General features: G+C 40.9%; 1 protein-coding gene across 2 annotated transcripts in view; it reads left to right on the forward strand.

Annotated features, from left to right (window-relative positions):
• Positions 1-13,810, forward strand: part of trabd2b (TraB domain containing 2B) — a 56,046-nt gene that overhangs the window by 26,786 nt on the left and 15,450 nt on the right. For both annotated transcript variants that reach the window (XM_068320261.1, XM_068320263.1), the window contains exons 3-4: positions 6,293-6,439; positions 11,540-11,714. In XM_068320261.1, the coding sequence (XP_068176362.1) occupies positions 6,293-6,439; positions 11,540-11,714 (322 nt within the window). The remainder of the gene's footprint in view (positions 1-6,292; positions 6,440-11,539; positions 11,715-13,810) is intronic.

A 13,810-nucleotide genomic window follows, 5' to 3' on the forward strand; every position in this document is an offset into this window, starting at 1 on the left:
TCCAAGTGAGGCAGATTCAAGGAGATAAGGGAGGGGGTTGGATGTTGGTTTGAGGCTGAGGGAGGCTGTTTTAAACACACATGACTGTTTTATACCTATTCCTACTCCTCTGTCAGACTGTGGAGAAGACCCAGCTCATCTGCTTTGGATAGCATCACACATCATAATGGGAGCCGGATAGATCTGATGGAATTCAATGAGTGTTGTTCCCAGGGAACAAAAAAAAGGGGGGGACGGTGAAAAGTGTCAGGATTATTATAGGCCATGATGTTGTAATGGTGGAGACAAGCTCTGAGGGAAAGAGAGTTGGATTTCACAAAGTCCTGTAATCTCACCTTCTTGAACTCAGTGGATGAAACATGGTGGAAGCGTCGGTAGCTCATTTTATTCACTTCAGCTGCAATTTACATACAATAGCAGTCCTACAGTACAGAGATAAAAAAATGTATTGAGATTTTTTTTAAAAAGTAAATGATAATCAACCATTGAATCCAGCAAATGGTTCTTTTCTTCAGCTCCCAGTGATTCATTCCTCCATCCATCTTTCATTAATGTTGGAGCACTGTGGTCACAGGCTGATCAAGGTACTTCAGATGTTCCTCTCTCCAGCAAAACTTTCTCGTCCCCCTGCAGTTTATCCAAAACAAGAAGCTAAAAGATACTAAATCACTCTCTGTACTGTAGGTTACAGGGACTGTAAAACTGTGTCAGTTCTGTTGTCCTCATTATAATTTGTCAACTATTCCTGTTCAACAGCATTGGGCTGGTGGTGGTGCTAAAAAAAATTAACACAAATTCCCTCCTTAATTTTCCACCCCTCTTTCACACTTCACACCCTCCACTCATGGGCATTCATGGTGAGCGCCCAGCTGTGCACTTTTTCTCTCTGGATCAACTGATACTTTATTATTTTCTCTGTTTTCATGGCAGACAGGAAAGCTGGGATGACTGGCTCAGTGGCAGTGCTGCCAAGTCAAACAGCATGGTTTATTTGTGGACAAGTGCAGGGGCGACACCCACCATCCCATTCACCACAGTCCCTTATTAAGAAGAGACAGGAGTCTCTGGGGGCTGGAGGGGTGCATAGAAGGTAGTATTGTTTATAGGGGTATATATATTATGTGTGTATGTAGCATGTCTGGGGTTCCAGAAGAAAAGAAGATAAATAGGTGGAGAAGAACAAGAAGAGAAAGATGCTTAAAGGAGAGAATAAACTTTAATCTGTGGATAAGAAAAAGACAGGATTCACACCATTCAAAGTAAAGAGAGGTATACCTCTGATCCCTACACCCTCGACCCATGCCTCAGGAAGGAAATAAGACCAGACAGGAGGAAGAAGGAGGGAGAAGAATAGGAGGCTTTCCGTGGAAGCTGGGAGCAGCAGGCCTCTGCCACTGAGATTGTTCCTCTGGTAATCCCTGGATTTCCTAGCCTGAGACAGGAGGTGGACCAGGCAGGGTGAGAAACTTAGAGAGACGGAGACAGAGAGGGAAAGAAAGGAGAGAAAATGAGAGGAACCCGACGGGGAGATAAAGGCAAAGGAGAAACAATATTCAAAATAATGCCTGTCATGACTTGGAAAGATCAGAAATATCTTCTTTTTATTTTTAAGTATATATTGTGGAATATGAGAGAGAGAGAGGAGTGTGATGAATGTAATTATAAGCGTGCACTCTTATGTGGTTGTGCATGTGTTTGTGAGTGCACGTGTGTGTGTTTTGTGGGTATTAACAGGCATTAAGAATTGAAGGAAAGTAGAACTCTGGCTCTTTGTGTCTCATGCCAGATGTGATGAGTTGAAAGCTGTGCTCACCTTAAAATAAGCAAACGTTACACACAGAAAGGCGCCGAAAGGCTGTAAAACTGTTTTGGCAGTGCTCTGACATTGAGCGTCACGTTTGAAGCATTTTTATGCTTGAATGTTGCCTTTTATGCTCTTGACAGGTTACATGATTCCCTTGTAAAGAAAAAAAGTCTTTGGGGTCTAATTGATAAAACTGTAGGAGACAACAGTGAAGCTATCATGTGAGACTGTCCAGACAACTTTGATGTGGTCTTGAGTGACACCATCTTTCCACTGTAATGTATTCAAGGTGCCTCTCAGACTGAGTATACACTAAAAGACCAGACAATAGCAGGCTTTTAAAAAACTCTGACCACTGCTGTATGTACACTCTAGCAAGATGAGATATTCCAGGTTATAACAAATCAATCACAAGGATGATTTTATAGATATTTTAATGGTTTTCTACTGTGGTTATGAATGTGGAAGTGCAAGCACACTTTGGTATTCACCTTTTTTGTGGTTTCCCATGTAGAACGAGGATGAACTATCACATCTTCTATTCTTGGGTTGCCCTGGATGTTATTTCAACTCTCTAGTTTCTTCCTTTCAGTCACCCCAGGGTGCTGAGAACCCAATTCCCTCTCGTCTTCTGTGGCCAGAGCCTTGGGGGAAAACCGGCTGGGCCTGGGGGAACCCAGCAGTGCGTGTCCCAGGTCAGAGTTCTACCTTCTCTCTTCTTCAGATGATGAAACACAAGCAGCTCTCAGGGAGATGAGAGTGGTCAAGTGGAACGTACCACCATGAAACTGTTTGCAGTCTTTTCTTTATCGGGGTGATTAAATGACTAGAAGTAAAGAGATTGAAGGAGTCTGTATGGGGATGTTACAAGGCTTTTAAGATGCAGCCGATTGCCGATGAATTAATTGATTCATCTCCTTGTAGTAGAACTGACCTTAGCAGTGATGAAAGCTCCGGTTGAATTTGTGCAGTTATAACTTAGTCACCAGAGTGACTTGTACTTTCTAACATTTCCTCAATCTATGTTTTTTTTTTTTACATGTGAAATACAGTAGTACCATTAGATACGACTTTAATTCGTTCTGTGACTGAGCTCCTTAGTCAAAAAACTCGTAACTCAAATTTTCTCCATTTAGAAATAACTAACATCATTTTTCCATTTTTCATTTTAGTGTCATATTGGAAGGCTGCTAAATGTATTCAATTGGTCACACATGAAAACTAGATGCCATGAAATATTCTTATTTACTATTGTGGTACATTTTATTACGGTCATTATATTACAGAGTCATCAGAGAAAAACACAGGGAGGAAACACACGATTAGACAGCGAGAGGAGTAGCTTGAGCACCACATGATGGCGGTTGACCTGTACACTGTATATTCTACCTAACCCAAACCGATGGACACAAGTCGCCTCCATCTGTGGAACACATGCTCCTTTCATAGACGTGGCTTTAATCGTTTTCCATCATTCTTTCACACTTTCTTTCTGCTAACTGCTGCATTTCCCTGCTCTCTCTGTTATTGTTTTCTCTTCCTTTGTTCTTCTTCTGTCAGTGTCATTTTACAAGATCGGATGTTATTGTTTTATCACAGCTTAAAAAGAATCAATGTAGGAATAAATGGTGGACAAGAGTGTAGGAAAAAGCAGCAGGCTGGATACGTGGCAGTTTTTATGTGTCCTTCCTCTGTGTGTTGACTGCTATGTGTTTGATTAAACTGCTGCAGCTGTCATGTTAGTATATTTTTTCCTCTTTGCCGAAGGTGTTTGGTATCAACAGTTTGACACTTCCTTCTGTTGTATTGCTGGCTGAAGACCTTCAGTTTTATCCATTGCTCACGTTCCCTTATACAGTTTTAAAGAAGTATAAAAGAAAAGCGATTTCGGTCTCTTATCATCTGCACCGACTCAGGACTCTTAACAATGAAACTTTCAAAGTAGCCACTATGGCTACTAGCAAACAGCCAGGATTCGATGCACTTCGAGGTCAATTGCTGCTGGACACACATGCTGAATGTGTGTTAGATGACATGTATTGAAAAGTTTAAGATCCCTCTGATTTCCTTTTAATGTTGCTCCTGCTCATGCCCTACCCCTTTCTTGTGCTCTTTCCAGCTCTCACTAATGAATTTTTGGAGGGTTGTGCTCAGATCTCCAAGTTCCAAGACCGTCCAAGTGCTCTGCTCCTTCCAGCTTTGTTCTTATAAAGCTTGTATTTAATCACAATGGAAGTTTCTCACGCATGTCTTCGATGAGACCGGGAACAGAGAGAGGAGAGGCCTGCAGTAGTGAACTATGTGGAGAATGGTGTCGGTGTTACTTTCAAAAGGTCTGGTTGTGAAAGAACGAGTCTATCAGAATGAGTGGACCACTTCAGTGTGAGAACACCCACTCTGCCAATCAACACATGCATGTGTGTGTGCACTCACATATTCACGAGTTATACACACACACACACACACACACACACACACACACACACACACACACACACACACACACACACACACGCACACATGCACATACACACACACACAATGAATGTTTGCATTATTCTTCTGTCCCCCTCTGCTTCTCCCACACTGACTGACATGCTCTTTCATTCAACACAGCACAAACCCCAGCACCATGGTTACAGCTGCAGGGATGTTCCAGCCCCTGGAGACAGACAATATTGAAATAACAACTCCCTTAACAACACAACCACACACCCCCTCCTCTCTTATAATGCATCCTTGCCCTCACCCTTTAGTCTGTCATGTCTGGTGCAGTTTGCCATTCAAAAGGAACCTACTGTCACTGGAAGCATTACAGCAGCATGACAACTGGTTTTGCTCTCCCAGATCAAGCCCCTGCTTCTGCACAGGCCTTGCTCCGCTGTTTCTTGGAAAACCCCCAGAGATGTGGCCTAGAACCCTTGGGTTCAAGGATTAGGGGCAGTGGTAAGTTACTGTCCTGGCACTGTCCAGTAAAGATGAAAATGTAAAAGTCAGCTTCTTCAGAGGCAAAAAATAGCTACTGTTAGCTTCTCTGGACCTGGCATCACACCTCAACATGACCTTAAGTTCAGAGCTATTAAAGAATATCACATGATGTGGAAATAGAAACTGAAATGAGCTATAATGTCATTACTCAAACAGCAAGGGGGCTTCTGGGACTGGGAATGGAGAAACGTAAGAAAGCCATATTTTCTCTGGACTTAAATGATCACAGGCTTGAACAAGACCTATTCCTGGATAAGTATCCAAGGGGGTGTCTCCTGGGGAGACAATACGGCACATGTAGCAGTACGTATGCATGATATAAAACAGTATATAAGAATAAATAAGATATCTATTTAATAGAGTGGCAAGAGAGACAGAGAAATGACGATGAAGAGCAGGAGAAAGGGAAAGTAAAGACAAAAGTGGAGGATAATGGGTGTAATATATATGTTGTTAGCTCATCAGCTGTCTGTTTGCATTAGATGAAATGTGTGCTGAAGCTTAAGACATGTCAGCAAATACAGTGACCTCAGAGTCACCTGGTTGAGCTCAGTGCTCATCTGTGATTGCTGCAGCATAAAGGTCACCAGGAGTTGAAACATTCAATATGCAACTTATGGGCAATTATGATTGTAAAAACATAACTTAATTACTTGAATTACGATCTACACTTTTGACATTGCGCTCAATCAGTTGTGCAGCTGTGTCAGCCTTAAGCTGCTCCACAAATCATCTGGGCTTAGATGCCGATGTTCTCCCTACAGTATTTTCCTATTCAGGATTCTTGGTGATTAAGAACATGAATCAGACTGGTGTTGTTTCAAGATATGATGAGCTGCTCTAATCAGGTCAACTAAAAGTTTGTGAATTCTGCTTTACAAAGAAAAGCTAGCGTGTATTATAATACACACCTCCGGTTCCTGTAAGAGAGCTTAAAGGTGATTGACAACCCGATCTTGGTTGCCAAGCAGTCAGAGGTGGCGTGGGATTACAGAGACTGGGAGCAGTTGGGTTAACCCATGGTGTCTGGGACAGCTGTGGAGTCGTTGGGCTGGATGGCGGCTGCAGACTATAAATTCTCTCTAAAGAGGGTGTACTTATGATTTTAATGGTTGCTGTAAATTTACAGCAACCTGGCTTGGTGAAATAGAAACGAGGGGTATATTTTAAGGGCCTCTCTTTCTCCAACCCTCCCTCTGTCTGTCTTCTTCAGAGGGAAGCCATGTCTTCTGTGGTCTGCTTTTACCTGGAGTCTGCCTATATGGAAAATGTATGAACAGATCCTGGAGTAAAGTGAAAATGCTGAGAGTGCTCAGATAAAACAGATGGTCAGGATGGCTTCATCGTATATTGAGGTCACGTTATATATTTCTTTAAAGTGGAAGACTGGCCACAATTGCACAATTTCTTCCCGTTCCATGGCAAATTCCTCTTGGGAGAAAAATGAGTTTATGGATTCCGACAGTAACAGAACCCTTCCTGTGTCGCTCCTCCTTGCAGGTGCTGTTTGCCTTGAATCAGACGCTGCTGCTGCACGAGGGTGTCCGAGCAGGAAGCCTGCAGGGCTCCTATACCACTGAAGACCTCATTACACACTACAACTGTGGTGACCTCAGCTCCATCATCTTCAACCATGACACCTCACAGGTTGGTTTATATATTTTTAGAAGCAAACTGAAACATAAAAAATAAATGAACACTGTAATTGCACCAAATGAAGAGCCAAAATATATCATAGTGTCTTTCATTTTGTCCCATTCACAACATTTTACATGGTCCTCTTGGAAAGTTCTTACTAATCATGTTAATAAAGTCTTGTTTTGTTTGTCATTGAAAAAGATGCTACCTATTAAGTTGCCTCTATCCCAACAAGATTAGTCTGATATGAGCCTCACAGACATCAGGTTTCAGGAACAGACGATACTCATCACTATCTGCCATCATAGTCGTGTTTCTTTTTCCGCCACAATAATCAGATATCCCGTTTTTTCTTTGACACCACATGAATGCTAAATTGTTTCAATATTTCTGGTCCGAGCTTTGGATGTTTGTTAAATCTCAAGACCAACTTGAATCAGCTTTGAAATGTGAGCATGCATATGAAAGGTGAAAAAACATTTTTTGAAATATCACACGAATGGGAAAGTTGCGCCCTCATGCTGAGAGATTTCAACACCTTCTGTTACATGAAAGAGTTGTATTTTCCTTGTTGTATTCACTATACGGGGCCAACAAAGTCCAAAGGGTTTTTCTTTCACCTTTCTATAAATGTTATTTCAGGACTTTTTCACTCTGCCAAGAAGAAAATACTTTGGTGTGAAAGGGTATCTTTGTAATTCTTAGTTGGACTAAAGAATGATCAAATTTCTAATATTGCAAAACATTCATACAAAATGCCCCTAACAGTCTTCAGAAACCAAAACCTTTCAGGCCCTCAATGTGAATTGGCTTCCTTTTCATACCCTCTTCACAGCCATGGTCCTATCATCACCCCAGACTTTTAGGCTTGAACATCAAATCCGCAAAATGCACGTTGCCCTCTGAGTCCCTTCTCAATCTCACCTTGGATGATGGTCTGACACTTTAATGGCTCTGGACTCGGCCATAAATACACCATCAGGCCTCCTTTAATTTGGTATTTGCTCACAGCCTAAGCTGCATCAGTCATCGCATCCTGGCCTGCTAGCTGTCAAAAGGCCATTCAAAATACAGTGTGCACACCGTGCAGCGGTTCTCACACCATCTCCACCCTCTCTTCAAGTCTCATTAAACACAACACACCGTGCAACCTCAACTCATGTAGCGCTCAACTGCAGAGATTACACATCATTAACATTAGAGACATACAAATTAGTAGGACATGCACAGAACTTACTGTTCATACAATCCATTTTTTTGTTAACAAAAGATATATATTTCTCTTTAATTCCATCTGTCCATTATAGGCTGTATGTATCCGTCTCCTCCCCTCGGGGTCACGAAAAACATGTTACCAGTTTCACCGGAGGTCACAGCTACAAACATCTCTCGTGTGTGTGCTTTAAGTCACACTAGTACGTTCCTGCACCTCACGTCATAATAACACATATTAACAAACCCCAACACATGCTAGAACAATCATCAGATGCCTGCCTGCTTCCTGGTGATCTATTGCAGGCTTGTGAGTGTGTGAAATCTCAGTGCCATAAAAGAGCAGGTGTTTTTTCTTTCTTTCTTTTTTTTTGTCTTTTGTTATTTTTGACAGATTAGGACATAATCCAGAGACCTCCAACACCCCTGATGATTTTCTAGTTCAATCTTCATCATATTACAAAGAGATCAATGATGGGTCCCAGAGCACAGCCTAGCAGAATGTGCAGGACAGAATAACTTCTCAATATTCCCTGGTTCCAAATACATCTGGATAAAAGGTCAAAGACTGACAGATAAGAACAGGGACATAAAGGAAAGGTTGAAAGTTTAAAATTGAATAACCTCAGATACTTTGTGAGGCAGCTGTAAAAAAAAAACTGCATCAACATTTAGTATGCCTAAAAATTGCTCTGGATGCAGCACCAGCATGACTGTTATCTATAAATGCACTTGATTGCTGTGATGGTTGCAAAGCTATTAGGTATGATCTAAGAAAAAGGAAATGACCGGACTGCACATGACAAAATCTATCTATTGACAAAAGTATAAGAAAAGAGGAAAGGAAAGTATGAGTAATGGGTAATGAATCAGATCCTACAGAAAGAATAAGCTGCCGGTGGAAGAGACTGACTGGGTGAGTGCAGAGCAATACCAGTAGTGGGGAAGAGAGGAAATATCTCGCTGTCACTCTAAATTTCCCGTGCAGGTTTGGATACAAAGCAGCTAATGGCCTTTGCTGTGATAAGTTATCTCCATTTACTTCAACACTCCCACCTTGACCTCTCTTCAACCAGACGCTTTTTGCATTCCTCACAAAACACTCCACGCTATCCACGCTCATCAGAGGAAAGACGAAGATTTCATTCTCTGTCCTTCAGTCAGCTTTGTATGCAGTATGTTTCACTAATGAATGTTGAGCCTATTAATGTGGATGACATAGGCCCCCTAAAAACACAGATGTATGATAGAAGGCCTCATGCTCCAGATATCTCTATGAATGTTTGCTTTTTTGGCTTTCTCGTCCCACCAAATTACCATCTGTAACCGTCTAACTGTGGAATGTAAAATCATTATGTAAGTGAAACGTCATGGTTACTTGTCTCTCAGGTTTACTTTGTAGCTTAAAAAACACACACTTTCATTTAAATTAATTAATATAGATCTGATTTTTCATGACAATATGTATTTTTTTTTCTTTTTTTAAAAAATTAATTTAATTTAGTTCTGTGATTTTTCAAAGCCTTTATGTAGCCTTGCTCCAGACCACATCTCAGACATGCTTCTGGTTCTGCACCGCTAAGAACTTCTGGGTCTTGTCTTTTAGCCATTCCACAAAGCAGAATAAAAACATCTGCAGACGCTGCTTTCAGTGATTTCAGTCCAACTTGCTGGAACAGCTATCTGGACGATGAAAAGTTGATATATTTAAACGGAAACTAAAAACCTCTGGTTTTTATGTGGTGTTTTATGATTTTGAGATATCCTTATTTACTTACTTAACAATACAAATTAGTGCAAATCATCACCATTTAATTACTGTGCTTTATTTACATAATTGTCTTTTGGGATCCTATTACCTGTCTTTTACCGTCCTTACATCTGTAAGAAGGACGATCAGTTCAGTTTATATGTTAGTCTGTTAAACTCACTGATCGATGTTCATGAAAAGGAGGCCTGTATGGCAAAGAACAATTCTGAAGTGGATTTTTTTCCACTTTTTTCCCACTTTGTCAAGTATGCTTAAACTACTTGACAGATGACCATGAAGGTGGGTGAAGAGTGTGTAAAGTCCCAGGGAGGGAACCAGTGAATTATGGAGTAGCTCAGGTTAAAAAGGTGAATCTGATATTTTGTCGGTTGAGCTGAACAATGTGAGACAGACGAGAGCAGACATGTGGTCCAAAAAGCTGTTTACAGATTTAGATGGAATTTTTATCAGAGATAAAAGCATCCAGGACGGAAACAGCTGAAGAAATCTTGGGCTCACCCTTGATGGAATGGATTAGTTTCTGTTCCCAAAATCAGATAAGAAAAACTGATGCAGAAAATGAACATAAAGTGGCAAAAAAATAATGAAATCCTTAAAAGATCACATCTGTGAGACTCATGTGCATGGAATTCAGCATTATTTTAACATTTGCACCAGGTTCATGTTAGTGCGCATCACAAATGAAATAAATATGTAGTGTAGGTGTAAATTAGAACCTTTCAACTATTATAAGAAACAGACTATAGGAAGGGCCGTTGAGGGAAAGCACGACAATATGCCAGATGCTGATTTTGGATGGATGCTGGAGAACAGCACCTTGTTCACATGTGGTACAGTAAATCCCCCATATATCAGTATATCACACCACACATGCACACACTGATTTATGCAGCATTTACATTGAAGTGTTGACTTGTATCTCAGTTCTAGATAGTAACTACATGGATAAATTGCTGTCACACTCAAATAGAATATTAGATTTAGGATTGTATTTCTTCTTTTTGTAGACACTCCAGTAGGGAGTGGAGAAAAGAAGGCAGGAGAAAAGAAAAGATTGCTCTGAAATATTATCAGATGTAGTAGGAGTGCTCAGAGGTCAGATTGGATGATAAAAAACATGCCGAGAGAAAGGCAGTGAAGCCCATTACCCCTTCCTTGTATGGTGAACTAATCCACTCTGAAACTTTTTTGTATGTAACAGTGAGCCTTTACAGATCCCTAAACCTGAGTATGCCAAGCATTGATTTTTAGAAAATAAAAGGACGAGCAAAAAGAACACATGAAATTACTAAACCAAACAAATTCACAGTAAATATAGATTTTTTTACGAAGTAGAGTACAAAATAGGGTAAAATAAGGAACATTTAAACCACACATGGAAAAGCATTTTGACAAAGAGTATGATCGCCTACTGGCTACTGACAGAAAGAGGACACAGATCAGACACACACTTGTGTAAGGAGACTCCACCAAGCTTCACTATCTCTGTTTTTATTGTACACTGCATGTATCAGGTGAAAAAACAAGAAGTCCAACACAGGTACAGGATGGGGACAATCTAACAAGCTAGCCTGCCGCTATCCCATGACCGACCCCACTCATCCTCACAGATTAACAACCTGTCGAATCCGCCGATGCAGCCAGCAATGGAAGAGAGCCAGCACTGTCTGGCTCTGCCTGGTTGGCTCGTAATAAATCACACAGCAATTAAACACACAGGCACACACTCAAACTTGATATACTGTACTTCCATACACACACACACACACACACGCATACAGAAATGTGCTACGGCCGCCTGACCTCACGACGTCGACATTTCCCACTCCTTTACTCATATATAGAATTTGCTCTTGTTTAAAAAGCGGCCACTCTCACGTATGATCGCGTTGTGCTTGGCAACTCCTGGTAGTCAACTTTCACATTTACATAGGCACACATTAACAACATGTCACCAACACACCATTCAGTCCTCCTCTTTGTTCAGCCTGACTTTCAATCCCTCTCAATTTTTTTAGCACAAGCTCTTTCTGCATGAGTGTTTTTAATGTCCATGACCCACTAGTGTTTTATTTTACTATGTTTTCTCTATGGAATGTATGTATGAACTTTTCTTATTTCCTCAGCTGACTCACTTCATCAACAGCTCCCTGCCAGCTCATGACCGGCTGACAGCCCAGCAGATTGACAGCTACTTCCGCCACGAGCTCATCTACAAACGCAACGAGCGAATGGCGCGCCGCGTGTCAGCTCTGCTGCAGAGAAATCCAGACAAGTCGTACTTTTTTGCTTTTGGTGCGGGTAAGGGAGTCTCACATCTTACCACAATGACTAGCCTTTACAAAGCTCCTAACCGCAGGTTTAACAGAAAGAGAATCTTAATAACAGCAACTCAAAGCTTATTCTTTCCACAGTCTTTCTGATTGGGTCTTACTGTGTATGTATGTAAATGTGAAGTGAAATAGAGACCAGGTTTGCTTTTGTCTGGAACAATGGTTACTGTCAACACTAATGTGTGTTTATACGGCAGACGATTTGTTGTATTTTGTGTTTGAAAGCAAAGCTGGACAAGAAGCAGGACAGTAATAGTGTACAATGATTCACAGATCACCAGCTTGAAGAACCATTTGTCTCTAAATGTGACACACAGACACCCTCGAGGCACTACCATACATTTTCAGATGCAAAGGAACAGACGGACAGTCGTACAGTAAACAGACACACATCCACACTTCCCTCAGGCAACACTACATGCATTCAGGAAACGTTAGCAGCATTAGGCAGGAATGCTATTTGAAACAAACCAATCATGGCTTCTCCTGTTGAGGTGAGAGCTGGTTAAAATTGAGACTGTGTTCATGTGTGTGTGTGTGTGTGTGTGTGTGTGTGTGTGTGTGTGTGTGTGTGTGTGTGTGTGTGTGTGTGTGTGTGTGTGTGTGTGTGTGTGTGTGTGTGTGTGTGTGTGTGTGTGTGTGTGTGTGTATCTGTGTATAACTTGTGAAAATGTTATTTGTCTGATCATTACCTGGATGAATCTACACTGGACAAGTATAGATGCATCCAAATGAGAAGCAATGCTGAAAATTTAAGCTCCATAAAATTTTCAGGTGACAAAACAGGAGTACACAACATTTTTCACATGCTAGTGTCACACACTAGCATTCCTCCACATGCACCGGGACAACCTGTGGATGTCATCCTGTGTGTTTTCCATAGAGGATGTTCATAATGTCACCACTTTTCAGTGGGGATAAGGTCATGACTCCAGTATTCCAGGACTAGTTTCATAATACAGTGGTCATCTCGGTTTATTTGGATAAAGGCATCGTAGCTGTTCTCAGTGTAATGTTCAGTGTAATCTTTTGTGTTTTCAGACTCAAGATTATTAATAAGAATCAAGCCTGACCAACTTCATGTTGAGACATATCTCTTAAGACATCTTGCATAAATAGAATTAGAAAATATTGTCCCCAAAAGGCTGGAGAAGTAAACAAATAACCGCAAAGGAAACGCTTGTTTGTATTAAAATCATGTTTTTCCATTCCAACCTCTGTTGAATGTTTGTACATCATTACTGCGTATGTGTTAGCTGTCCTGAGTGTCCAACCTGGCCTGCATAGACCGAGTGAACGTGGGTGTCGGGTCACCTGGAAGTTGTGTGTGAGAGAAGTGACATGTAGTGTTAGGTGATAAGAACCATTACAGTTACAGCCTTCTGGGTACACACACACACACTCACACACACACACACACACACACACACACACACACACACACACACACACACGCACACACACACAGTAAACACAGACATCTCAGTACAGCCAAAGGAAGGCTGAGCAGATAGCGGCCCAATGAGCCCCAGATTCCTATTAAAAAACAGGGAAAACCTGGACTGTACAGTTGCCATTCTTGCACTCACAATGTGCATGTAATTTGTATCCGATCTACGGAGCAGATGCTAATTACACAATGTGTTTCTTGGGCTGCCTTCTAGGTTCATTCAAGGAGAACCTCAAAGCTCAATATGGAACCCAGAAACTAATAAAAATAAATAAATACCTCAATTATACCATATCAGGGATATTTCAAACACTTAGTAAAAGTGTAGTTCAATTATTATTGTAAAAACAATACCAATTAAAAGATAATGGGTTTTAATAAGGTTTATAAAATTGCAGTGTTGGAAGTTCTAAGTAATAAAAGAGTTCATGGAAACATTTCTGAGAATATGTTAGCCGCCCACTCTGATGTGTCTTTTGTTGATGCCAAAATGCTGAAAAATGGAAGCACAGATGTAAAATTAAAATGTTATGACCACACAGTTAAAGCCATAAATGGTTCCCTGCAGATTTGCATGGAATATAAGTTAGTAAATGAAGTAATGAATCCACAAA

Source organism: Antennarius striatus, chromosome 7 (genome assembly GCF_040054535.1).
Source record: "Antennarius striatus isolate MH-2024 chromosome 7, ASM4005453v1, whole genome shotgun sequence".
Classification (NCBI taxonomy): domain Eukaryota; kingdom Metazoa; phylum Chordata; class Actinopteri; order Lophiiformes; family Antennariidae; genus Antennarius; species Antennarius striatus.